Consider the following 25,921-nt stretch of genomic DNA (forward strand, 5'->3'; position numbering starts at 1 on the left):
CAGGTTTTGTGAGAGCCTTCTATACCCTAAGTGTATAAGGTTCCCTGAAACTAGTCTGAACAATGGGAAAAGAATGATACAATCAAAGTTAACCAGCAATCATATGCCTGAAGCCTAGGTAGTTAAGACCAATAAACCTGTGGTCATACCCAAAAAGCGTAATAGAATGTATGATTCTATTCGGTTACACAGATAAATAGGGTATTCTTTTAGGCAAATGAGAGCCCTGAGGTCTCCTGGGGGCCTTTGTTTTCCAGTTGATTTGTCTTTTCCTTAGATACTATGCATATAGCTGAAAGTCCGCAGTCTGGCCCAAGATGGAGTCCTGCTTTCAAGACAGAGCCTGTTCTGTTTCCTCCTTCATGTGAAGTCCTCGGATAGTGTATGGTAGAGGTGATTGATGAAGCAATGCCTCCTATTCCAATACCCTAACCAAAACTTCCAAATCAACCAGTAGGTGATTAGCTGGATGGCTCTTTTTGACCAGGTCTGTGCTGTCAGAGGTACAGTGAGAGTCTGGTTGTTAGGGTCAATATTCATCTGGGGATCGAGGAAAGCTAAGGTTCAGATACCCATCCATTGACTTGTAGACATGAGTAAACATCTGTCCCACAAACAAAGAAAAGGCCTTGATGGGGAGGCACCATATTGTGTCTGTGGCAAGATGAGTGGGCCACTCACCTTTTACAGTTTGATTACATTCGTCCCTGGCTAAATTGCCTACAACTTCAGTTCCTCCTTCATTTGTAAAGCATTCTGGAGTCTTTTGAGTTAACTCAATTGCTCTTAAGACTGGCCCTTGTAAGGGTGGATCTGTCAGAGTTCCCATGGCTGTTGCAATATTTAATGCTACTGGTATAGCTAAATACCATGAAGCTCCTAGGGGTGAGCAAAGCCAGCAATCCCTGGCCAGCTGGGGTTGGTGTCGTATAGAAGGTGAGGAGTTGCATTGAGAATCTGTTACAGATGAAGGTTTAACGGGGAGTTAACTCTATAACCTGCGTCATACTACCAACAGGCAGAGCCTGATTTTTAAGGGCAAAGTTGGTCCGTGATTTCATTTGTCTGCATTATTGTCCCTGTCCAGTAGGTTTTTCCATTTATTTGGCAGACAGACAGCTGTTCTGGGTTGTAACATCTACATGGCATTTGGGCGTAGACGGAGGTGCAGGGGCATGATGACAATGCCATGGTGTCTGGGTGCGGCCCGGGGTTTGGATCCTCTGGTGGGGGAAAGGTAGCGGCAGTGGGGGGCACAGCTGGGAACAATTTTTGGCACTCAGGACCCTGGATATACACCGCATGGTTATGAAGGCAGAAGGTGATCGTCCTATAGGATAGGCTATCTCTATATTGCTCTAGCTGATGGGTGAGTAAGGGATTTTTCCAAGGGTTGACTGTAATGTTCACAGGTGCATGATGGAAAACGAATGGCTCCATCTGTTACAGCAAGGGACACTAAACGGCTCCAAAGCAGCCTGCACATAACAGGTAATTGAGCACTTGCAAAAGGTTTTCTCCGCATCTCTGAGTTGTCACGGCTATAGCAACTGAGCCTATCGTGAAGTGGGGTAAGCTATCCTGTAAGCGATTTAGATAGGAGGGAGAATCAATCACAGAAACATCTAATTAGGATGAAGCTTCCCACTTTGGTGAGTTAATAGACAGCTAACCGCACCTTCTGACCCATATCCCAGTCCTGGGGCGTAACTGAAGCTAGTCTTGTAGCAAAGAGTACAACAATAATACCAATGAGGAACAGAGGCCAAAGTTGACAATAAAAATCCAGTGATATCTTGAGAGCCAGATTTTCAAGCTTCCGTGAGTTGACCAGCCAGCTGCCGGAGTGTGGCTCGAACAAGGCTGAAGAATCCTCAAGCTTCTGCCGTACGTGAATGGCACGTGACTAGTCAGCTTCTGGAGCGGCTAGAGCAGGCGCAGCATTTTTGGTGGGTGAGTTCCACTGTTTTTGGAACCAGACCTTGAGGGGCTTTCTGGGGTCCCAGATTGTTTTCCAGGTTTCCTCATCACAGGAAGCCGCTGCCTTCTTGACTTTGGTTTGGTGGATCCAAGGGATGACGCCCGTAAGTTTAAGAGCAGTAGGGGTTGCCAGAACAACTGTGTGAGGGCCTGTCTCCTGGCTGACATGGTTCTTCCTGCCAGTCTTCAACCCATACCTCATCTCCTGGATGATTGGGATGAACCCAATTGCCCAAAGGAATGGTTGTCCTGTCGAAGATTTCTCGGGCATTAAGGTGGAAGACTTTTCCCAGGAAATGGAGGTGTCAGGACATCTCCAGGTCAGCTAATTGTTGGCGGTTTCCTTTTAGTCTTTCTATCACTGGAGGTTTTCTCCCATATAAGATCTCAAAGGGAGAATAGCCTGAGGACTCAGGGTGCATCGAGCTTGGAGTCAGGCGCGGGGGGGGGGGGGTGGGGTAACTTGTCCATCCAAGATAACTGGTCTCCTGACAGAGTTTAGCTAATGTAATCCTGAAGTTGCAGTTCATGCGTTCAACTTTCCCTGAGCGCTGAGGCCTGTAAGCGGTGTGATGCTTCCATTTGAGGCCCAGTGTCCCGGATGAGGTTTGGATTATCTGAGACACAAATGCTGGCCTGTTGTCAGACCCTAGGGAGAGAGATAGCTCATATCTCGGGATCATGTCTCTTCACAGGGCCTTGGCCACTTCTCGTGCCCGTTCAGTGTATATGTGGGGTAGGCTTCAGCCCATCCTGAGCAGGTGTAGACTACCACAAGGAAATACTTGTAGCCCCTATCGGGCTTGACTTCAGTGAAGTTCACTTCTAGATCTTCAAAGGGCAGTGTTCCAACGGTCAGCACCCCTGGGTTGGGTCTTGGTCCTTGGCTGGCGTTGTTCTGAGCACAAGTCACAGAACTAGCACTGATCTGCACGCACAGGGCTGGGAGCTTAGGGACGAAATAGAAGTGGCTCAGTAAGCTCGCCAGCGCAGGTTTTCCTAAAGGAGTTTTCTCATGATGCTGTTTTACCAGCTGGATTTCTATATTGCTGGACACAAGGAGTCTTAGGTCTGGGAGCTTCTACCAGCTCTCCTTTTCTTATTCTTCCCTCATTTAGAGCCCATTGATCTTCTTCCTTGGCATATTTTGGGGATGGAGGCATTTCTGGTGCAAAGAGGACCTTAACGATTGACTCAGGTCCCACTGTTGGCCTCGGATGGGTCGCTGCTTCCTTGGCTGCCTGGTCAGTCAACCGATCTCCGTTGCTGATAAGATCACTTCCTCGCTGATGACCTTTACAATGGATGACTGCCACTTGGCAAGGCTTCCAGAGTGCTTCTAACAGCTGAAGGATTTCTTTTTTGTTTGTAATCTCCTCCCCCTGCCCCCCGGCTGTCAATAGTCCCTTCTTTATAAGTGGCTCCATGAACATCTAAAGTAGCAAAAGGCATACCTTGCCTCGGTATAGATGCTGACTCCTTTCCCTTCGGCGTGCCTTAGCGCCTGGGCAAGTGCCCACAGTTCAGCCCTCGGTGCTGACCACCCTTGTGGCAAGGCCTCGGCCTTCACTATCTCATCGGTTCTTGTTAAGGCAGAGCCTGCTCTGCGCTGTCCGTCTTGGATAAAAGTTCTTCCGTCGGTGAACAGTTCCAGTTCTCCATTCTAGTGGGGAATGTCCATCAGGTCCAGCCTGCTCGAGTAAATCTCATCTATGAGCTCCTCACGGTTATGATCGTGGTTCCTGCTTCTGTAGGTAAAAACTGGTGGGGTTCAGTGTCCACACAATCTTGACTTGGACCCATGGGTTTTTGGAAAGCAGTTCTTGATAGTGAATCATCCTGGAGTTGGCCAGCTGGTGGAGTCCAACCCCAGCGGGCCCAGAAATACCCGAGGGATGGGTGGTGTCGGAGAAGAAGAAGACAAACATACAAAGACGGTTCCGTGGAAGAAAAAGCTTCTTTTCTTTTATTTTTAGGACAGCTCAGTTTTCATAGAATGAACATTACCTTCCCCTTAAGTCACCACATATTACATCAGATATTGGTTTCGTGCTTCTGTCAATATTTTTCTTTCCCATGTTTCTCCCCTGTGTATTCATCTGGAACATTTCCGATTACAGGGCTTTTTCCTGAATGCCCCATACATTAGTCTTCTTGCCTCAATGGCCTAACATTTTCACTCTAACAAAAACAATGTTCCACAAATTTCAGGTATAGCATGAATTCGTTAGACAATAAAACAATACATGGGAAGGGCTACACGAACATATTTGACATTTCTGAGAATAGCACCATGTGAAAACATTGATATTTTTCTTTACCTAAAATTGCAAAGTCTACAATGATTAACTATGAAGCAGTAAAACACCTCTATTAATAGTCAGGTAATGGCAGTGAGCTGGTTAATATCAATCTTCTATTGAAATCCTATGTACCCAATTTCCTAACTCTACAGAAATACTCATAATCTTCCTTTTTTTTTTTTTTTTTTTATGTTGTTTAAAGAAAGGGAAACAATGGACAAATAGCAGCAAGGAAATAGCAGTAATGAAAACCCTCTCAACCAAGGAGCAAGTAAACTAAAGCAGTATATCTATTTCTAAATCTAAATGCCTCTACTCTTTTCTATTCTAGAACATTATCATCCTTTAAGCAGCCGAACTATGCCTGTGGCCTTTTCCTTTTTTTAATTTTTTTTTCTTTTCTTTTTTTTTTTCTTTTTTTTTTGCCTTTTCCTTTTTCACTTGATATTTATGGACATGTCCTCAGCAAGAGCAATCATGAGCATTTCTAAATAGGCTTGTACTTTTTCAGGGAGGCCTTACTACCAGATATTACATTTCCAAAAATTAATAGAAAGCCCAACAACAGTGAGACAGAAAGAGGAAAGAGACATACCCGAGGGGAAGAGCTGCCTTGCAGGTTCCTCTCTCATCCCATGACCTTGTCACGGCCTGGGTCCGTCCCGGTGATTCCCGAGGGCACATATTGGGCCCCCGGGGCAGCCCCGTGTGAGGAACAGCTGCCTTGCAGGTTCCTCTCTCATCCCGTGACCTTGTCACAGACTGGACGCATCCCGGCGGTGCCCCACAGCCAGCCACTTATGTGCCCTGTTTCAGGGCAGTAACAGCATGGGGAATCTTTACATTTACATTTTGTCCTAGTATAAGCTTATCTGCTTCTCTGGCCAGAATCACAGTGGCAGCTAATGCGCGGAGGCGTGGCGGCCATCCCGCGGCCACTGGATCCAGTGGTTTGGACAGATATGCGTCTGGGCCCTGCCATGGCCCAGCTGTTTGTGTGAGGACCCCCAGTGCAGTGTGATTTTGTTCGTGTACAAAGAGGGTAAAGCCCCGTGTCTCATCTGGCAGCCCTAATGCTGGAGCGCTGCTCAAGACTCTCTTAATCTCCTTGAAGGCCTTTTTTGTTCAGGTTCCCACCCCAGGGGCTCCTTACCAGACCTTGCTGTGGCTATAAACAAAGGCTCCATTATTTCAGAGAAACCTGGTCTCCAGATCAGCAGAATCCAGCAGCCCCAACTCATGGACTCTTTCTTGGTTTTCAATTGAAGGAGTGAACAGACGGCTTCTTTCCTCTCATGTCTAAGTGCCTGATGCCCTTTGGAGATGACAAACCCGAGGTGCTCGGCCTCTTGTCTGCTGATCTGAGCCTATTTCCATGCACCGTGTGCCCTGTGGTGGAGAGTAGAGCCGGCAGGGCTCTGGTGACTCCAGCAGTCCCCTGGGAGGGACCGGCTAGCACGAGGTCGTCCCACTGCTGGAGTGGGGTGCAGCTCAAAGTGTCTCTGGGAGAGGTAGCAAGGTCTGTAGCCACGTGTTCACCAAACAGGGCAGGTGAGTTCCTGAAGCTTATGGCAGTCTGGTTCAAGTCAGCTGTGTCTTTTTCCCGGTGTGTGGGTCATCCCACTCAAAGTCAAATGAGGGCTGGCTGGCTGGTGACAGTCGGAGGCAAAAGAATGCATCCTTGATGGAGGCAGGTGAAGAGCATGTCTGAGCCACTAAGAGACTCAGGAGACTGTAAGGATATACGACCACTGGATGGATGATGATCACTGCACTGTTGACGGCGCGGGGGTTCTGGACTGGGCTGTAGTCATTCCCTCCAGATTTTTTGACTGGTAAGAGTCGGGTGTTCCAAGGAGATTGACACTTGATTACGATCTCGGCATCTCGTAGGCACTGACTGTGGTCCCGAATTCCCAGGCATGTCTCCCGTGGTACTGGATATTGTTTCCATCTGACTGGTGTGGCGTCTGGCCTCGGGCCCACTATAATGGGCACACGGTTATTAACCAAACCAGGGAGTCTCTTCTCTGCCCAGACATCAGGGAATTCTATTAGCAGCCTAGGGGGATTTTTTTTTTGTTCTCTCCCCGAGGTATAGAGCTGTCTTTGATCTTCCCTGGGCACGGTTATCGAGGTCCAGCCCCGGCAGGACCAGGAAGACCCAAGGGATGAGTGGCGTCGGGGAGGAAGAAGACAGACACACACAGAAGGTTGCGAAGAAGAGGTAGCTTTTTTTTTTTTTTCTAGGATAGCTCAGTTTTTATAGAATGAAGGTTGCCTCCCCCTGAAGCCACCACATATTGCATCAGATAGTGTTTCCATGGCTCTCCCCTGTGCATTCATCTAGAACGTCCCTGATTACAGGGTTTTCCCTTAGATGCCCCGTACACAGTCTTCCTGCCTCAATGGCCTAAGATTCTCATTCTAAGAAAAGCAATGTTCCATAGATTCCAGATACAGTATGAATTCTTTGGGTAATAAAAGAATACATGGGAAGGGTCACAGTAACATGTTTGACATTTCTGAGAAGAGTACCATGAGAAAACCCTGATATCTTTCTTTACCTGAAACCACAAAATCTCCATTGACAGTGATTAACTATTAAACAGCAAAAACACCTCTAAAGCAGCAAAACGCCTCTATTAATAGTGAGAAAATGGCAGTGAAGTCGGTTAATATAAATCTTCTATTGAAATCCTATGTACCCCATTTTTTAATTCTACAAAAATACCCATAGTATCCCATGTTGTTTAAAGAAAGGGAATCAATGAACAAATAGCAGCAAGGAAATAGCAATAATGACAACCCTTTCAACCAAGGAGCAAGTAAACTAAAGCAGTATATCTACTTCTAAACCTAAATGCCTCTACTCTTTTCTATTCTAGAACATTATAATCTTTTAAGCAAGCAGCCAAACTTTCCCTGTGGCCTTTTCTTTTTTGACTTGATGTTTGTGATCGAGTCCTGAGCCAGAGCAATCATGAGCATTACCAAAAAGGCTTGGACTTTTCCAGGGAGGCCTTATTACTATATATTATGTTCCCAAAAATTAATAGAAAGCCCAACAAAAGTAAGACAGAAGGAAGAAAGGGACATGCCGGGCCCCCGGGACACCCCCGAGGGGAAGAGCTGCCTTGCAGGTTCCTTTCTCGTCCCCGTGACCTTGTCACGGCCGGGGCACGTCCTGGCAGCTCCCGACACATGGCCATGGCCGTCATCAGAGACGACTGTCTCCCCAGAGTGAGGCTCACAGGATTTCCGGGGGAACGGTGATTTGTGTCCCCAGCTCTACCAGTAGGTCTCCCCCTAGCAGGGGAATGGGGCATTCCAGTAAGTAGAGAACTTCCTGAGTCCCCAGATGGCCCCCTCGCTGACACGCATGAACCTTGCACAGAGAGCGGGCTGTCATGTCCCCCGTGGCCCCAGCAAGAGTCGCTGATCAGCCTGTGAGGGGAGCCACAGCTGTGGTTACCGCGGAGGGTTCAGCCCGGCATCCACCGTCAAAGTCATTGATTGGCCCGCAACTTCGTTGAGATCGTGGGTTCCCAGGGGCCTAGGATCAGGGAGCTGGGTCTTCACAACTCTGATTCTGCTCCAGCCAGGCCGATAAGGTTTTGCAAGGCCGGCTTAGGCTGGTACCTATCTGTGTTGGGTCGATTGAACTTCTTGGACCCTTTAGATGTCCCTCTGCGATGGGGACACTCTTTCTTCCAGTGTCTGGTCTCACTGCAGTGGGCGCACTGGTCGTGGCTTAAAGGTTGTCTCTTCTTCGTTTCCCCTCTCCACGCGGGAACAGCCTGTTTCGTTAGATCTGAGCTCCTCAATGCCGCTGCTAGCAGGGCTGCTGCATTCTTTTTTGTTTGTTTGTTTCAATCTTTTGTCTGCTTCTTGTTGGACTTCATGGTTTCAGTTCACAAAGACTTCATTTGCTACCTCCAGAAGCTGTGTGGCATTCATCCCAGCAAAGCCGTCCAGCGTTTGGAGCTTCTGTCGCATATCTGCGTAGGATTCAGCCTCAGGGGCAGTGTTTATTCATTGATTCTCAGGTGTATCAGGGTCGAAAGGGTGTATGTCCGGAATGCTTCACACAATCTTTCATAGAAATCTGGGGGCGTCTCATCTACTTTCTGTATCATCGCTATAATGTTGGACATATTGGTGGGCTTTTTGACTCCCGCTCGAAGTCCATGTAGAAAGGCATCATGGTAGCAACCCAGGGTTTCTTATCTTCTCTGATATTGAAATTTCAATTAGGTCCAGGCTCTGGCATTGCTCCTCATGCCTATCCTTCTACATCTAACACCTCTGCAGGGGCTTGTCCTCCGAGCCATTTTGGGTTTCTGTCGAGATGTGTCGTCTTTCCCTAGTGGTGAAGGAAGACATGAGGAGCTGGTGACAGTCGCCCGTGTAGGCTGATGGGTGTGGAAAATGGACTCAAGGGGTCAGTCATAGCCCGTGGTCTATCAGAGCAAGCTGGGTTATGGTGTTCCCAGTTTAGGGGATCAGTAGTGCTGAAGGGCTGGTAATAGAGGTTGGAGCGGTCAGGCTGGACTGAGTCATCCTCGGCCACTTGTTGAGGACCTTCAGTTTCTCTCAGTGATATCTGACAGGCTGAGGCCAGCTGGTTAGATTGTTTGGCTGAGCGGAGCTGCGTCCCTCCTTGCTCGGGGCTGGAGTCTTGCTCGTGAGGTGGTGCGGGGCCAGGGAGGGAGGTGGACTGTCTGGCAATGGGTCTGGCGCTGGCTGGGCTGGGGCTTGTGGAGTCAGGGGAATGTGTGGCGGGGGCATCAGTGGGTCTTCTACTGCATCTCCCTGGAATATAGGGCTTTCCCCCCATCTTTCTTTTTTTCTGAGAGATCGGGCCACAGATACACTACTCTGTTCCTGTCCGTTTGGGCAAAATCTTGCCCATGGGGCAGGGTCTGTGCTGTTAGAAACGAGGAGTCTATGTGTGGAAACTGTCTGGATGTCCCGGAGGCCCAGTGACCACCTGGAGCGCTGCTTGGACCGTGGGCAGGTCGAGCGCCCTCTGGTGGCCACCCAACAGCAAAGGCTGGCCAAAGGAGCTCACATAAGTCACAAAGCTTCCTAAGGGTCGTCTTGGCTCCAAAATCTCCTCCAACGCCCTTCTTAAAGTTCTTTCTCATGCAGTCTAAAACTGTTGGTTTAGAGGAGCTTCCACCCATGTTGGCAAATCTAATCTACCTGGTGGGGTTTTGAGGAAAACCTAATCTCTTAGATGTCCGCTCAAGGAGTCAGTCGACAGAAGAATAACCAGTAACCGATCATTTCTCCCGCCCTGTGTATCCTGTCCGAGTCGGTGACAAAAAGACAAACAAGGGTGGGCGCCCCCTCCAAAGAGGAGACCGCTTAGGTGTCCACTTGGCACGCCCCAAGGGAGATCTTAGGTGCCTCTTATCATTGGCAGATTAGTATAAACCCCTGATGCAGATCTGTCTCGCAGGGAGGGACTCGGTCCCCCAGAGGCAGACACTGCCTTGAGCCCTATGAGGTCGCCATGGAACTGCAAACTAGGGCCCACTCGGACTCCACAGCCATGAAGGCCGTGAAGCCACTCAATCGAGCCTGAAGCTCGAGGGAATCAGGCCACACACTCGTTCACATTCATTTTCCATCCGCCTGGCCACTCTCCTGAGGGAGATTAAAGATGCTTCCCGCGCTGCAGGCAGACATTGTACCGTCTGAGTCGCCAGGGAAGCCCTCACTTAATACTGGCAGGTCGGTATGAACCCCCAACCTGAACCAGCCTCTCAGGAGAGATCATGTCCCCCGAGACCGGCACCGCCTTTCAGGCTCCTGAGGTCCTCACGGAACTGCAGATTTTGGACCCTCTCAGACTCCATAGGCCCTGAACTGTGAAGCTCACTTTCACTTCCTTCAGTCAGCAATCATGCATACAAGGTCACTCAGAGCGTATCACAATACCGCCCTTTTCCTGAGTCCCCAGGCCTCCCTATCTGATGCTCCCTTCCTGGGAGCTCCAAGGAGGTGATCAGTCTCTTCTGCTTATTGGGGTAAGATCTTCTGACTGGGGATTGGCCCCAGGGCTTTACCTGACTCCGTGGCCAATCCTGGTGAGTTGGTCTAGCCCTTGAATGGGTCCGGTCAGGACTCGGCCATCCAGAAAGTTGGAACAACGCTCCGGGAATACCATCAGGTGTCACGCCTCCTTGTTCATCTCGGGGCTCCTTCATTTTGACCTGGCTGAGCCACCAGTCCAGTGGCTCAAGGGGCCAGCGTGGTTGGAATCTCGCTGGGGCCTCCAGAAATGTTGCAGAAACCAGTACTCGAAAACCAAGCACCACATTCAGAGACTTGGAGAACTCCAGTTCATTACACTGGTGGGCCCAGAGGAGTTAACCCTCCAAGTCCTGAGCCCCAAAAAGGGGTGCAAGAGCTTTCATATAGGCATGATTAAGCAGGTTTGCAGCTTTGCAGTTGCTAGGGCGATTGCAAAGAGCAAGACAAGGGTGAGTAAGATAAACTCCAGTTCCCAGTGTTGTGAGCCCCATTTTTCAGACCTACCTGATACGGATTTTGCAAGAAGCAAGCTGAGTCACAGAGGTAGAAGGAGCAGGAGGTCATGTAAAAATTGAACTTTTTCTCTTGACCATCACAGATTTCATTGAAAATAAACCAGGGACAGCAACGAAACTCAGGTTAAAAATGTATGTGCCTACACTCTCAGTCATGTCTGAATCCTTGTGACCCTTTGGACTGTAGCTCAACTGGCTCCTCGGTCCATGTGATTTTGCAGGCAAGAATACTGGAATGGAATGCCATTTCCTCCTCCAGGGGATCTTCCTGACCCAGGGATCAAGCCCATGTCTCTTAGGCCTCCTGCATTGCCACTTAGATTCTTTAGTCCTACTGCCACCTTGGAAGTCCAAAAGTGTGTATGGGAATGGAGAAATAGCTGTGAAAACGATGCTTTAAATGCATATCTCATGATCACCAAAGGAAATAATGATCTGAGTTAAGCAATAACTGAGTAACTATAGCCTGAGAAAAAATACCTGTGGCCTGGACGTTGAGAGTTAGATTCTATTTGGTGGGAATGTTCGGACTTGAGCCCAGGAGACAGTGTGTCAGGTGACCCCAAGCCAGATGATGCTGAGGAAGCAAGGCAGGAGCCACACTATATACAAGTCTGTAGGAAGGGGCAGGTAAGCTGAATATTATAGGTGACAATTAATGTAAAGGAAACACATCCCTCACATGAAGAGATTTAATGATCTTCCTTGTATGGGAAGATGGAAGCATCTGAACTTATTGAAATGATTTCTTTCATATGCATCTAGCTATCTGGGGCCAATGCTTCTTCCTTGACTGTTCACACCCTGATTCTAAGGAGACGACAGAGGACTAGAGATTTTGACGGCATCACCATCTCAATGGACATGAATTTGAGCAAAGTCCAGTAGACGGTGAAGGAAGGGGAAACCTGGCATGGTGTAGTCCCTGGGTCTCAAAAAGTTGGACACGACTGAGTGACTGAACAACAACAAACATAGAGACCGAAGCCTATCATACCCTGACTTCTGAATGGATGAGGGGGCTCCCTGATCACTAATTCACACCCTCTATGAATCAGTCTATTCAAGGACCAAAGTCTGAACAACAGTGGTGGATGGCAATCCCTCACCCCACCCCACCCCCACCCGCCCCAGCTCCTCAGCACTTACCAAGTGGGAAATAACTGGTGGCTTCTGAATCGCGGCCTTTGTTTCACCTAGGCTCAGAGACCTGCATTTAGAAAAGGTTTCTTTAGTGTTAGAGTCAAGATTGCCGCATAAACGCCAATAACCTCAGATATACAGATGATACCACTCTACTGGCAGACAGTGAAGAGGAATTAAAGGGCCTCTTGATGAAGGTGAATGAGGTGAGTGACAAAGCTGGCTTAAAACTCATCATTAAAATCTATGATCATGACATCTGGTCCTATCACGTCATAACAAATAGAGGGGGAAATTGGATACAGTGACAGATTTTCTCCTTTGGGGCTCTAAAATCACTGCGGACGGTCCTTGCAGCCATGAAATCAAAAGATGCTTGCCTCTTGAAAGGAAAGCTATGACAAACTTAGACAGTGTATTAAAAAGCAAAAGCATCATTTGCTAACAACGTCCATCTAGTCTAAACTATGGTCTTTCCAATAATCATTTGAGATTTGGACCACAAAGAAGGCAGGGAACTTAAGAACTGATGCTTTCAAATTGTGGTCCTGGAGAAGACTGGAGAGTCCCTTGGACAGCAAGGAGATCAAACTAGTCAGTCCTCCTGAAGGAAGAAACAGACAGAACAGGCTCCATCTTGAAAGCAGGAGTCCATCTTGGGTCGGACTGTGGACTCTGAAGTATATGCTCAGTATCTATGGAAATGACATAACAATGGAAAATCAGAACCCCGGATGAAGGAGCCTCAGGACTTGTACCTACACTGTCCATCGCCTAAAAGAATGTGCTAATTATCTCTGTAACAGAACAAAGTCATAAATCCCATCATGCTTATCAGGGTATGACCACAGGCCTATTGATAAATGCCCAGTGCTTAACTATCCAGGCTTATGACACCTGAATCATGGGTTAACTTCAATCGTTTCTCTCTTTTACCTTGTCCAGACTAGTTTCAAGGAATTTGGGGAGGTGGGTTTGAGCACGTACACTTAAGGTATATAAGGCTTTTGCAAAAACCGGTCGCGGTCCCTGGCTAAGAGGAGACTCTGCCTTGGGCCCAATGGAGTAATAAACTGCATTCCAGTATCTCCACTGTCCTCCTGAGTGAGTTTGTTTCCCGAAACATGTGGCTACAACACTAAAGGATATCAATCCTGAATATTCACCTCTAGGACTGACACTGAAGCTAAATTCCAATATTTTGGCCTCCTGGTGTGGAGACTTGACTCATTGGAAAAGACCCTACTGCTGGGAAAGATTGATGGCAGGAGGAGAAGGTGACGACAGAGGATGAGATGGTTGCTTGGCATCACCGACTCAATGGGAAAAGTTTCAGCAAGCTCTGGCAGATGGTGAAGGACAGGGACCCCTGGAGAGCTGAAGTCCATTGCCTTGCAACAAGTCGGATACTACTGAGCGACTGAACATTTCACATCCGTTTATGACTACTGAAAAGCACCATAGCTATATTTGCTGAAAACAAACTGTCATATTGTAAAAATCATAATTTCTGTAGTCATCACTGCATTTCCCAACATCCCTAAAATCCAAACACCAAATCACGTCGCAATGGGAGTGAGGATAGGAGTGACTGATCTCTCACTAAAAGAATATTTTCAACAGTTGAAAGTTTCTTATGCATGTTGAGAATTCATGATGCTCCAAAGAAAGTGAGGATACAGACAATGGAGAAAAGGCTCTGGGGCACAAGGAAGTAGTCTAAAGGGCAGGTCGTCACTATTATAAGAAGAAATGGAAAAAAATAAGATGATAACAAATGCCCCAGGAAGAAAAATTAGGAGCAGAGAGCTAAAGGCTTGCATATTCTCAATGTGGGCATTTTAGGAGGAAAAGCAGATGCAGTCCCAGACCCAGGACAGGATATTGACCTGAGAAGCTGCCATTTCTTCCTCTTCTTTCTCCTCCTCTGTCTCCTCTGGGATGTTATGTTGCAAGCACACTTCTGAGTTTTGAGAAAGTACATTGGAAGGCATCAGCACAGCTCTTTAAACTGCAACCACTGCTCCTACAGAGAGAAGGACCTTGTAAAGTTGAGAAGACCGACCTCTCTGTCCTCTGTCTCAGAAGAGATTCAAGAAAAATCACTTCCTACTTGGAGACCAGCCTATGAACCAAGTTCTTGATTGTTCTCTGCCCATAGAGAGCTCCTAATGCTCTGCTCACACAGACGGTGTGAGCTGACTGACTTTCCCGGTCTAAATCCAGCTAGACCAACTCTGCGACCTCTGGTTGGACTGAAACTGGGCCTAAGCTCTCACAAATGGAGCCACGTCCTTAACCCGGGACACCCCTTAGAATCCCCTGGAGCACTTCCTACCCACCACACTGACTAACACAAAACTCTGCTGGGAGTTCATCAGTCAGGTCATTTACGAGGCTGGTCACATGATCCTGATGGGAAACCAGAGGCAAACCTCTCGCCTAAATATTCTTTCTGAACCATTTCAGTGAATAGAGTTCCCGGTGGTCAGGTCCCCACGCTAAGAACTTGTGAATCTGCAGGTCTACAGTGGGGCCATGAATGGAGTCATCAGCAAATTCCGTTTATTCTGATGTTTCTTCCCCCAAACCAATGTCCAGGAATCCTGAGCTCAAGGCCTCACACTCATCGTACCTGAGACCCCTCTGTAGGGGAGGATTTAGGGAGGGAATTTCTGAGAGAGGTCAAAGCTAGAATCAGGCAAAGAAAACATGAGAACTTGAAGTTCAGCTTTTATAAGATACCCTGGGTGAAGTGCTCTGGGCTCCCCAAGCTGAGTGCAGATTAATCCATTTAAACCAAGGAAAGGATTCTGGTGAGCTCTGTGAGGTTGCTGCAAGGTTGTTGCTGAACCACAAAGACGCCGGGATTCTTTGCCTCCAGTGAAGAAGAATTCAATCCAGGGCCAGAGACAAGGCTTGACTGGTTAGAGCTTCTGTGTAATAAAGATTTTTAAATTATAAAAGAGATAGAGAAAGTTTTTGACATAGACATCAGAATAGGGCAGAAAGATTGCCCCCTTGCTAGTGTTAGCATTGGAGTTATATACTTTTAATTAGTTATTACAGTGAATCAAAAGAATGTCAGGAGGTTGTAAAGACCTCACTAGACCAACTCCCATAATTTACATTTTAAGGTAACAGGATTAGCCAGAAGGTTTTTTTTTTTTCCCCAGAGACTGTTTTCAAGCAGGATAGATTATTTTTATATAATCCTAAGAATGCAAGATGGTTGTCTGAGGAGGCCTTACAAATAGCTGTGAAAAGAAGAGAAGGGAAAAGCAAAGGAGAAAAGGAAAGTTAGTCCCATTTGAATGCAGAGTTCCAAAGAAGATCAAGGAGAGATAAGAAAGCCTTCCTCAGGTCAATGCAAAGAAATAGAGGAAAACAACAGAATGGGAAAGACTAGAAATCTCTTCAAGAAAACTAGAGATGCCAAGGGAACATTTCACGCAATGATGGGTTCGATAAAGGACAGAAATGGTATGGACCTAACAGAAGCAGAAGATATGAAGAAGAGGTGGCAAGAATACACAGAAGAACTGTACAAAAAAGATCTTCACAATGCTGATAATCACAAAGATGTGATCACTCACCTAGAGTCACACATCCTGCAATGTCAAGTCAAGTGGGCCTTAGAAAGCATCACTACGAACAAAGTAAAGGAAGTGATGGAATTCCTGTTGAGCTATTTCAAATCCTGAAAGATGATGGTGTGAAAGTGCTGCACCCAATATGTCAACAAATTTGGAAAACTCAGCAGTGGCCACAGGACTAGAAAAGGTCCGTTTTCATTCCAATCCCTAAGAAAGGCAACCCCAAAGAAGGCTCAAACTACCGCACAATTGCACTCATCTCACACGCTAGTAAAGTAATGCTCAAAATTCTCCAAGCCAGGCTTCAGCAATACGTGAACCATGAACTTATAGATGTTCAAGCTGGTTTTAGAAAAGGCAGAGGAACCAGACATCAAATTGCCAATATCCGCTGGATCATCGACAAAGCAAGAGAGTTCCAGAAAAATATCTATTTCTGCTTTATTGAGTATGCCAAAGACTTCGACTGTGTGGATCACAAAAACTCTGGAAAATTCTGAAAGAGATGGACATACCAGACCACCTGACCTGCCTCTTGAGAAACCTGTTTGCAGGTCAGGAAGCAACAGTTAGAACTGCACATGGAACAACAGACTGGTTCCAAACAGGAAAAGGAGTATGTCAAGGCTGTATATTGTCACCCTGCTTATTTAACGTCTATGCAGAGTACATCATGAGAAACTCTGGGCTGGATGATGCACAAGCTGGAATCAAGATTGCTGGGAGAAATATCAACAACCTCAGATATGCAGATGACACCACCCTTATGGCACAGAGTAAGAGGAACTAAAAAACCTCTTGATGAAAGAGGAGAGTGAAAAAGTAGGCTTAAAGCTTAACAGTCAGAAAACAAAGATCATGGCATCTGGTCCCATCACCTCATGGGATATAGATGGAGAGACAGTGGAAACAGTGTCAGACTTTATCTTTTTGGGCTCCAAAATCACTGCAAATGGTGACTGCAGCCAGGAAATGAAAAGACGCTTACTCCTTGGAAGGAAAGTTATGACCAACCTAGATAGCATATTTAAAAGCAGAGACATTACTTTGCCAACAAAGGTGCATCTGGTCAAGGCTATGGTTTTTCTAGTAGTCATGTATGGATGTGAGAGTTGAACTGTGAAGAAGGCTGAGCACCGAAGAATTGATCTTTTTGAACTATGGTGTTGGAGAAGACTCTTGATGGTCCGTTGGACTGTAAGGAGATCCAAGCAGTCCATCCTAAAGGAGATCAGTCCTGGGTGTTCATTGGAAGGTGAAACTGCAATACTTTGGCCACCTCATGAGAAGAGTTGATTCATTGGAAAAGACCCTGATGGGGGTAGGAATTGGGGGCAGGAGGAGAAGGGGACGACAGAGGATGAGATGGCTGGATGGCATCACTGACTTGATGGGCATGGGTTTGTGTAGACTCTGGGAGTTGGTGATGGATAGGGAGGCCTGGCATGCTGCGATTCATGGGGTAGCAACGAGTCTGACATGGCTGAGCGACTGAACTGAACTGAATGTAGATGGGGGGGGGGGACTTTTGTCCTTTCTTCCTCCTTGAGAATTCAAGATCCCTCTCTCCTTGGGGACCCCCGGATTTCTTATCAACCTGCCCAGATATTGACGTGCTCATTCCTTCCTTTTCTTTTAGGAGAATTATGCTTCCAAGGGAAAAGGACATTGTTTTCGTTCCATAACTACTTCTGCTCTATAGGGCCATGGTCCCTAAGTTGTTGAGATAACATATTTTCAGTTAAGTATAAACTCTAATATACGTTTCTCCTGCCGCTAAGTCACATCAGTTGTGTCTGACTCTGTGCGACCCCACAGACAGCAGCCCACCGTGCTCCCCGTCCCTGGGATTCTCCAGGCAATAACACTAGAGTGGGCTGCCATTTCCTTCTCCAATGCGAGAAAGTGAAGTCACTCAGTCGTGTCCGACTCTAAGGAACCGTATGGACTGCAGTCTACCAGGCTCCTCCATCCATGGGATTTTCCAGGTAAGAGTACTGGAGTGCGGTGCCATTGCCTTCTCTGATATACTTTTCTGGGTCTTCTAAATAGTCTCCCAGATCCTCCTTGATTCTTTATATTTCTTGATAAGAATAGGGCTTATTAATTCTCACAGACTATTTCTCCCGATGGGTGCTTCATGAAGAGGCAACAGCTTGTGTGGCTGTCCTCACCCTCTCTGGCTGCTCTGAGCACACGATCCCAGGGACAGATTGGAGAAACCTGCTTTTTTTTAAAATCTGTTTCCTATCCTCCATCTCATCCTGTATTTCACCCTTAGTTTTTGCTGTCTGAGGTTGTCTTACTTTGATGATCGGAGTTTCTATTGAAACCAGAGCAGTCTGAAGTTGTACTGGGATAGGAGTTGTTTGGACCTCTACTTGGGCCGTTTGAACCTCAGTTTGGGTTTTTACTGAGACCAAGGCAAACCCTCCTGGGGTGGGGGGTGGGGGCGGTTCCCTGACTTTCAGTTTGCTCAGGTGGGAGTCCCGGGTATGGGGGCAAAGTAGGATGACAGGAGGGAGCTGAAGGTTTCACAGTCAAATCTATACTCTTAGGACATAAGTCTGGCATGCCTCACAGTGAGAAAAAGGGCAACACATAAGCTACTTCTACCATTCCCCCTGTTTTCTACAGAACCGGTCTAACAACAGTAATATAATTAAGAGGCCCTCCAACCGGCCACCGTTTATCATCCTCTCAAGTATCCTGTGGCCATGCAGTATCACATAGCAAGATCAGGTTTGTCTTCTTTAAGCCCTGGGGATCAAATCTATCCCAGTTTTTCAGGATACAGTTCAAAGGAGTGAGGCTGCAATAGTTAGCTCCCATCTGTAAGAGAGAAAAAAAGCGACCAGGGCCATCTTTCTACTGGAGGCGTCCCTCTCTGCTCTAGATCGGGGTGTAGACAGACTTTACTCCAAAGCTATCCTTCCTTGGTCGGACCTAGTCTGTCCCTTACCGACGCAGGCGTCACACTCGTCCCTCCCGGTTCTACCACAGAGACGGGGTGGAGATGCACCAGGGGTAGACCTGATGGCATCCCTGACTGATGTCCAGCTCCTCACCATTAAAGCCTTGCTTTCCTCTGATGCCACCTGGGGTGCCATCAGAGTAACCTTACGGAATGCCTCCCAAGCTAAGACCTCTGGGGGAAACTTTCGTCACCTAAGTGCGTGTGCACAACCCTGACTATATTCCTGACCACAGTAAGACTGGTACAAACATAAAACTGAGATGTTCTTACCAAGCATCACCGCGCCAGTGTAAGCGATAGCAAAAGAGATGGAGAAGGGCTCGCCAGTGAGGAAAAAGTGATTTTTGTTCTGGAGTTATTAGGGCCAGTCCTTCCAGCTCATTCCGATTGCACAGAAAGAACAGGAGTTGGGACAAAAGCTCCTGGAAAGCCGCCTCTGGCCCACTGAGAGCGCGTTACCACAGGAAGAAACCCACTGCACTTCCGATCTGAGTAACCGTTATCCTCAGAGATGCTCTTGGAGTGAGAGCTCCATCTAGCTTCCTGACTTCCCATACCTAGCGAAACCAGGCGCTTCCTGACTTTCCATTCCTAGCGAAGCTAGGCGCTTCCTGACTACCAGTCCAAGTGGGGGAGTGAAGTAACAGCACACAGTAACAGCATAGATCACAAGTCCCTGGAAAGTCTAGGATTTGACAGATAGGTTAATCGTTCTAGCTCCCAAGAAGTCATGAAATGGCCAAAGAGACTGGAAAGTTTGACCGAGAAAGGAGAGTTCGGTCCACACGCTTGCCCATTTCTAGTCAGTGCCCGAAAGAGACATTGGCTGCCTCTTGTCATTGGCAGGTCGGTATAAACCCCCAACAGGTTTCTGCCCTAAGGCGTATGAGGTCACCGAGGAACCACAGAGCAGGCCTCCTCGCTTGCTTCACGCAGGGAATCTCGTTCATTCACACAAGCACACTGCAGAGTTAGTGAAGTGTAGCAGAAACGTGTTCACTAGAGCACAACCTACCAGACCTCCAAGCATCCTCACCTTGCCCTGAAGAATCCTGGATGAGACCCCAAGATGAAAGATTGCTGCGGAACCATGAAAGACGCCTGGATTCTTGGCCTCCTGAGGAGAAGAATTCAATCCGGGGCCAGAGACTAGGCTTAAGATTTCAGAGCTTTTGTGTAACAGTTTTATTAAAGTGTAAAAGAGACAGAGAAAGCTTTTGACATAGACATCAGAAGGGGCAAAAGAATGCATCCTCACTAGTGTTAGCAACGGAGTTATATCCTTTTAATTAGCTATTACAGGGAATCAAAAGAATTTCTGAAGTTGTAAAGACCTCACTAGACCCACTCCAATAATTTACCTTTTAAGATAACATTATTAGCCAGAATTTTCTTTTTTCCCAGAGACTGTTATCAAGCAGGATACATTATTGTAGAGGCAAAAAGAAAAACGCTTTTTCTTTTGAGAATTCCAGATCCCTCTCTCCTTGAGGGCCCCCGGACTTAGCAACCTCCCTAGAAACTGACTCTCTCAGTGTGATTGAAGGGGGGCCTGTGAATAGACCCTGGGGTTCAGCAAGACTGCTGATCTCAAGGAAGATGGTCACCTAGTGCAGGTGCTCACAGGACTGCCTTCTGTGAGTTCAGGGAACTGCAGCTTACCTGCTCCCCAGACAGATGCTGAGGCAGCAACAGCATGGAGCAGTTTAGGGAAACTGTCAACAATACTCTGCATAATCCTTATTAGAACCATCACAGTATCCAAGAAGTTAAAAAATGGGAGAAGAGATACAACACAGAAATGAGGGAATATATATGAAGTTATGAGAAGTTTAAAGCCAGTGAGCAAAGTAATTTCCACATATGCCATCTCTTTGTGTTACCAACGAGTTCGTTGTGGTTTCCTCACTACAACCTTAAATAAGGTGGGAGAGGTTACTGTAGCTGGTGGGTTAACATTTCATTCATTACAATCAATCAAAACACTAAAAACCAATCACTGTTATTAATCGCCATGTATTAATTTAACACATAGTTGAAATAAAACCTTTTACAATCCACGGTATGATCCATGATTAAATACAGATCAAAAGTACAGAGTGAGATATTCATCTTTCTGTTATAATGATGTGAGATTTGTGATTTTTACGGCTTACCAAACAAAGCCTAGGAAGCACTTAGCAAGCATGGTATGCACTAATTCCATGCCTTTTCCAGGAAGGGTTTCTAATACATTTATAGGTTGTAACAGAAACTGTCTTTATTTCAACACTGCCAAGTAATATTCATGACTTGCGTTGATATTATAAAGATACATAAATATTGCAGTGAACTGTCATTGTGTTCTTACAAATCAAGGATATTACCATTGAAACCTTACCAGCAACTTCTGTTTTACTTTAATACATGGAAAGATGAAAAGATCACTGATATCATGGCAACTTCCAGATATTTCACATCAATGACGGATACCTCCATTCAGATGGTCACTGTCCATTTTACATCATGGTACCCTTCATCTTCTAATGGAGGATAGATAGAAATGGTTGCAACACAATATGAAAAGGCTAATCTTTAATAAACGATCAAAAACCTCGGTTTGCAAACACACCAGAAACAAAGCATAGTATGCATTACTTGAGTGTTGAGTCACATTCACTTCAAATACTCTCACTTCACGTCGTTAAGAATAAGCATACATACATTGCTAAGAATTGGAACGTTCTAACCATCAACCTTCATCTCATGATTCATGCTAACATATCCACTTTCTATGTGTTTAACTATGGAGTACTCCCTACAGTTATTCTCCTTCAGAGAAACTTCAGAAAAGAGGATTGATGACATGTCTTCTAGGATGTAATCCCTGATATTTATTTCGATTTACCATTTGATTAAATACCTTTTGACATACTTGTTACATCATCTCCGTAGCTTTCTTATATAAACTCTTGTGTTTTCTGATGCATGTTTAGGGAAAACCTATTCCATCACATGTTCCATTACTAGGGTTTCTCTCCAGTGTCTTCTCAGATGTTTAGCGAGATGGGCACTCTGACTAAAGGCTTTGCCACATTCTGTGCATTTATAAGTTCTCTCTCCAGTATGAATTCGCTGATGTTTAGTAAGCGTTGAGTTGTGATCAAAGGCTTTGCCACATTCTGTGCATTTATAAGTTCTCTCTCCAGTATGAATTCGCTGATGTTTAGTAAGCGTTGAGTTGTGATCAAAGGCTTTGCCACATTCTGTACATTTATAAGGTCTCTCTCCGGTATGCACTCGCTGATGCTGAGTAAGAAGTGAGAGACGAGGAAAGGCTTTGTTACATTCTTTACATTTATGAGGTCTCTCACCAGTATGATTTCGCTGATGTTGAGTAAGCGTTGAGTTGTAAGCAAAGGCTTTGCCACATTCGGTACATGAATATGGTCTCTCCCCAGTATGGATTCGCTGATGTTTAGTAAGACTAGAAACCTTAATAAAAGCCTTGCCACATTCTCTACATGTATAACGTCTATCCCCGGTATGAATTTGGCGATGTTGAGTACGGGCCAAATTCGTAATAAAGGCTTTGCCATATTCTTTACATTTGTATGGTTTCTCCCCAGTATGGATACGATGATGTGCAATTAACTCTGAGTGACAAATAAAGGTTTGGCCACACTCTGCACAATGATAAGCTTTCTCTCCAGTATGAATTTGCTGATGTTGGGTAAGATGTGAGCAACGGATAAAGGCTATGTTACATTCTTTACATTTATAAGGTCTCTCTCCAGTATGAATTCCCTGGTGGTAGGTTAGAGATGAGTACTGAATAAAGACTTTGTTACATTATTTACATTTTTTTACATTCTTTACATTCTTTACATTAACGCTTCTCTCCAGTATGAGTTTGCTGATGATCCATTCGTTCTGAAGAACAGACAAAGGCTTTGCTACATTCTGTACATTTATGTTTCTCTCCAGTATGAATCCGCCCATATTGAATAAGACTTGAATTGTAAGTAAAGGCTTTGCTACATTCTGTACATGTATAAGGTTTCTCTCCAGTATGAATTCGCTGATGTTGAGTAAGAACTGAGTGACGTTTAAACGCTTTGCTACATTCTGTACATTGGAAAGGTTTCCTTCCTGTATGAATTTTCCTATGCTTATTTAGATTCGATGGCTTACTAAATACTTTCCCACATGTCTTACACATGTTTTCTTTCTGTGGATTCTGAACAGTCTGCGGTTGAATAAGTTCTGAAGACTGACTAGAAACCTTACCATATTCAGTACAAGTCCTCTCTTCAGTATAGGTACTCTTATTGAGAGAAAAACCTGACATTTGATCAAAGGCATTTCTACCTTTATGACTTTTAGAATCCTTGATTGAAGATTTGAGTCCCTGATGTTTCTTAAGGTTGGAGTCTCCTTCAACCCAATTTCATTGCCTGAATACGTTCTCAGTCCACCAAAAATACTCTTGTAATTATTGGAGCTGGAGCTCTTAAGGTCTGACTCATTTTATTGCACATGCAACGTTGCTGTGTATTAACCGTATCACAATATGTATTGAACAATGATGGTTGGATTGCATCTCTTCCATTGTCATCAACATTATATATCTTGGAATGGAGAGAAAATATTTGTTGGGGGAAGAAAAATGACCCTCTGCTCATGGATCCCTCCAACTGATTAGATTGTATGTTTTCCCACTCACTGTTAAATTGTAGGTGTTCAGACATGCTTGAATGTATGTTTAGTCGAAGCCTAAGTTCAGAATTGTCTGAATGTGTATTTGCAGTAGAGACTAGATTACCTTCCAGATTTTCCAGATTTCATTTTAGAGAACATGTATGTCTCAAAAAGGGATGTAAATCTTTTCTTAAACACTTACACGTCTCGGCAGATGTTGAAGACTGAAGTGTGTTTTTTTCACAATTTGACTCACATTGCTCATTTCTTTTTGCAGTAGTGTTAGCTTTATGTGTAACTGTCTCCATTTCTTTATGTCCACTTAAGCATTCTCTCTATCATATACTCTCGTATATTCCCAGGCTTTCATTAAATTTACATATCTGAGGTGAAATATTTGACATATTCCTAGGTTTGCTTTTGAGGATACATCTTCTAATGTTGGATTCTTCGGCATCAAATCCTGGGTGTCGTGTGGAGACATAGCTGAAAGATACCAAATAAGAAGTAATTTTACTTGCTATTCTCAGTGAATACCTTTAAAGATTTAGAGAAAATTGATGACCATTAGCTAGTTTAAAAATAAAATAGAGATGGAAGGATCAAGATGCCAGAGGCATAAGCAGATGTGGAGATCATCTCTCTCTCCACAAATGAAAGAGAAATGGAACAACTCTCACAGAGCCCAGCTGAACACTAGCAGGGACCCCTTGAAATCTAAAGAAACAAGAAAGATTCCTGTTGAGCCAGGTAGGACAAGAGAAGAAGAAGGAAAAGGGAGAGGAGAGGAAGTGGGATGGGGCCTGCAACCCTGCGGAGAGATGAAAGTGAGAAGAGGTCTCCACATTCGGGGAAGCCCCTCGTCAGGCACTCAGTTTGGACAGGAGAGCCTCATTCTCTGTGGAGAGAACATGGCAACCCGCGTGTGGCAGCAGGACAGGGTGAGACCTGCACACGGGGTCCTGACCCCTGCCCTGCCCACCCAGCCTGAGAGGCATGTCCACCACTGCAGACAAGGGCTGGGTGCTGAAATGTGGGGTTCAGAAAACAGATCCAGGCAGAGGATTGAGGATGGCTGTGAGGAAACATCCTGAAGGGATGGGGCTGTGGGAAGAGCTCTGCAAAGGGGATGCTTGTGGTGGAAGTCTGAACCACCTGAGAGCAGAGTGGCATTGGTGAGTGATGCCCAACGAGTAAGCCCATTGCATCCCTTGTCCCTTGTGCTGGACCCTGCTCGCCAAGGACTATGAAGAACTCCACCCACGTAGGTCTCATGAGCCCCCAGCCACGGCCTCCCCCATCGACCTCCTCCACAATCAGCAGACTCCTGTGCCCTGGGGCAGCTCAGAAGAAGACACCTGTGAGTTGCCCACAGGCTCAGATGCAGCTGAAAGAACAGCTGAGCCCCAGGGATAGAGAAGAAAAGCTGACACCTCTCCCTGCAGCAACAGAATCCACGGTCTCACACCCACGACCGGCTGTGTAAACTCAGCCCCTACAGAGCATCTGAATCACCTACCAGCGCTCTCTCAGTCAAGGCAGGGGCAGCTCTAGCTGCTGTAGACTCTGTGGGCTCCCACACAAGGGGGCTGGGCCAGGACAGAGCCTGAGCTGCCCCCGAGCACCAGAGGGTCCAGCTCCACATTGAATGCAATCCCAGGACCTGACTTCACTGAATCTATGCCGGTGACCTTGTGAAAACAACATCTGCGAGACACCAGGGCCAAGGGCCATCATGCCCATGGTTAAGCTGGGGCCAAGAGCAGTGCCAACACTGCATCACATGAGAGCCTGCAGAACGCATGAGAGGGGGAACCAGAGCACATCCTGAGTGAACATCCCCAGAGAAGTAATACTCAGTGACTTTTCTCCACGTGCTGGTGCTCCAGTCCCACCTGCCTCGCAACACAGATCAGAATCACAGCTAAGATTCAGGTCTGGGGGCTCTGTTCCACTATGTTGGGAGCAGGCACCACCAGAGAGAGGGCAGTAACAACCACAGAACAATGGGGAAACAGCCCTGAATATCCACAGCAGGCCCTGGTCACGGTTAACAGCAATCAAAGCCCAGATCAAGAGGATAAGGGCACAAACTTTGGGACCAACCTCATCCACCAAGGTGCAGACACCAGAAGGAAGACTAACTAGGTTCCTGTAGCCTTCAAAAGAGAGACCGCAAACTGAAGCTGGACAAAATGATATGGCAAAGAAACAGGTTATAGGGGAAGAAACAAGATAAAAGCCTCCAATCACCACTGAATTCAGAGGTGATAGGCAATCTAATGATTACTTCCTGCTTTTAGTTCTCTTAAGGGAGACACCAAACACTTTCACAAATCCTAGGTGCCTAGTAATTCGTAAATCAAACTCTTGCCTCACATGTTTCTGAGAATGTTCTATTAGATGCTTCAGTCTAAAAATCATAAGTGATAGTGACAGAGAACTAATCAGAAACTGAGGACACACAAGACAGTGTCCAAGGAAGCTGAAACAAATAAGAGAAACTTAATAAAGTACTAGTTTTAATAAATTAAATAAGAAGAGAGACTTTAAAACTATGACTAGAGAAAAGGGGAACTCTACTCATTGCTCTGTGGAGGCCTAAATGGGAAGGAAATCAATACAACGGTAAAGACTAGAGATCTCTTTAAGGAAATTAGAGGCACTGCGAATATTTCAAGC

General features: G+C 46.1%; 1 protein-coding gene and 1 pseudogene across 1 annotated transcript in view; both read right to left on the bottom strand.

The window, feature by feature from the left end:
• The window catches only part of LOC136157635 (zinc finger protein 420-like), a 132,950-nt gene extending 119,041 nt beyond the window's left edge, over positions 1-13,909 (bottom strand). Inside the window, 1 exon segment of the mRNA XM_065919455.1 lies at positions 13,876-13,909. Within this exon segment, the coding sequence (XP_065775527.1) occupies positions 13,876-13,890 (15 nt within the window). The 5' untranslated portion in view covers positions 13,891-13,909.
• A 6,651-nt stretch (positions 13,910-20,560) lies between these two features.
• On the bottom strand, positions 20,561-22,889 carry LOC136157636 (zinc finger protein 420-like; annotated as a pseudogene).
• Positions 22,890-25,921: the final 3,032 nt, after the last annotated feature.

The sequence above is a fragment of the Muntiacus reevesi genome, chromosome 2, assembly GCF_963930625.1.
Source record: "Muntiacus reevesi chromosome 2, mMunRee1.1, whole genome shotgun sequence".
NCBI classification, from domain to species: domain Eukaryota; kingdom Metazoa; phylum Chordata; class Mammalia; order Artiodactyla; family Cervidae; genus Muntiacus; species Muntiacus reevesi.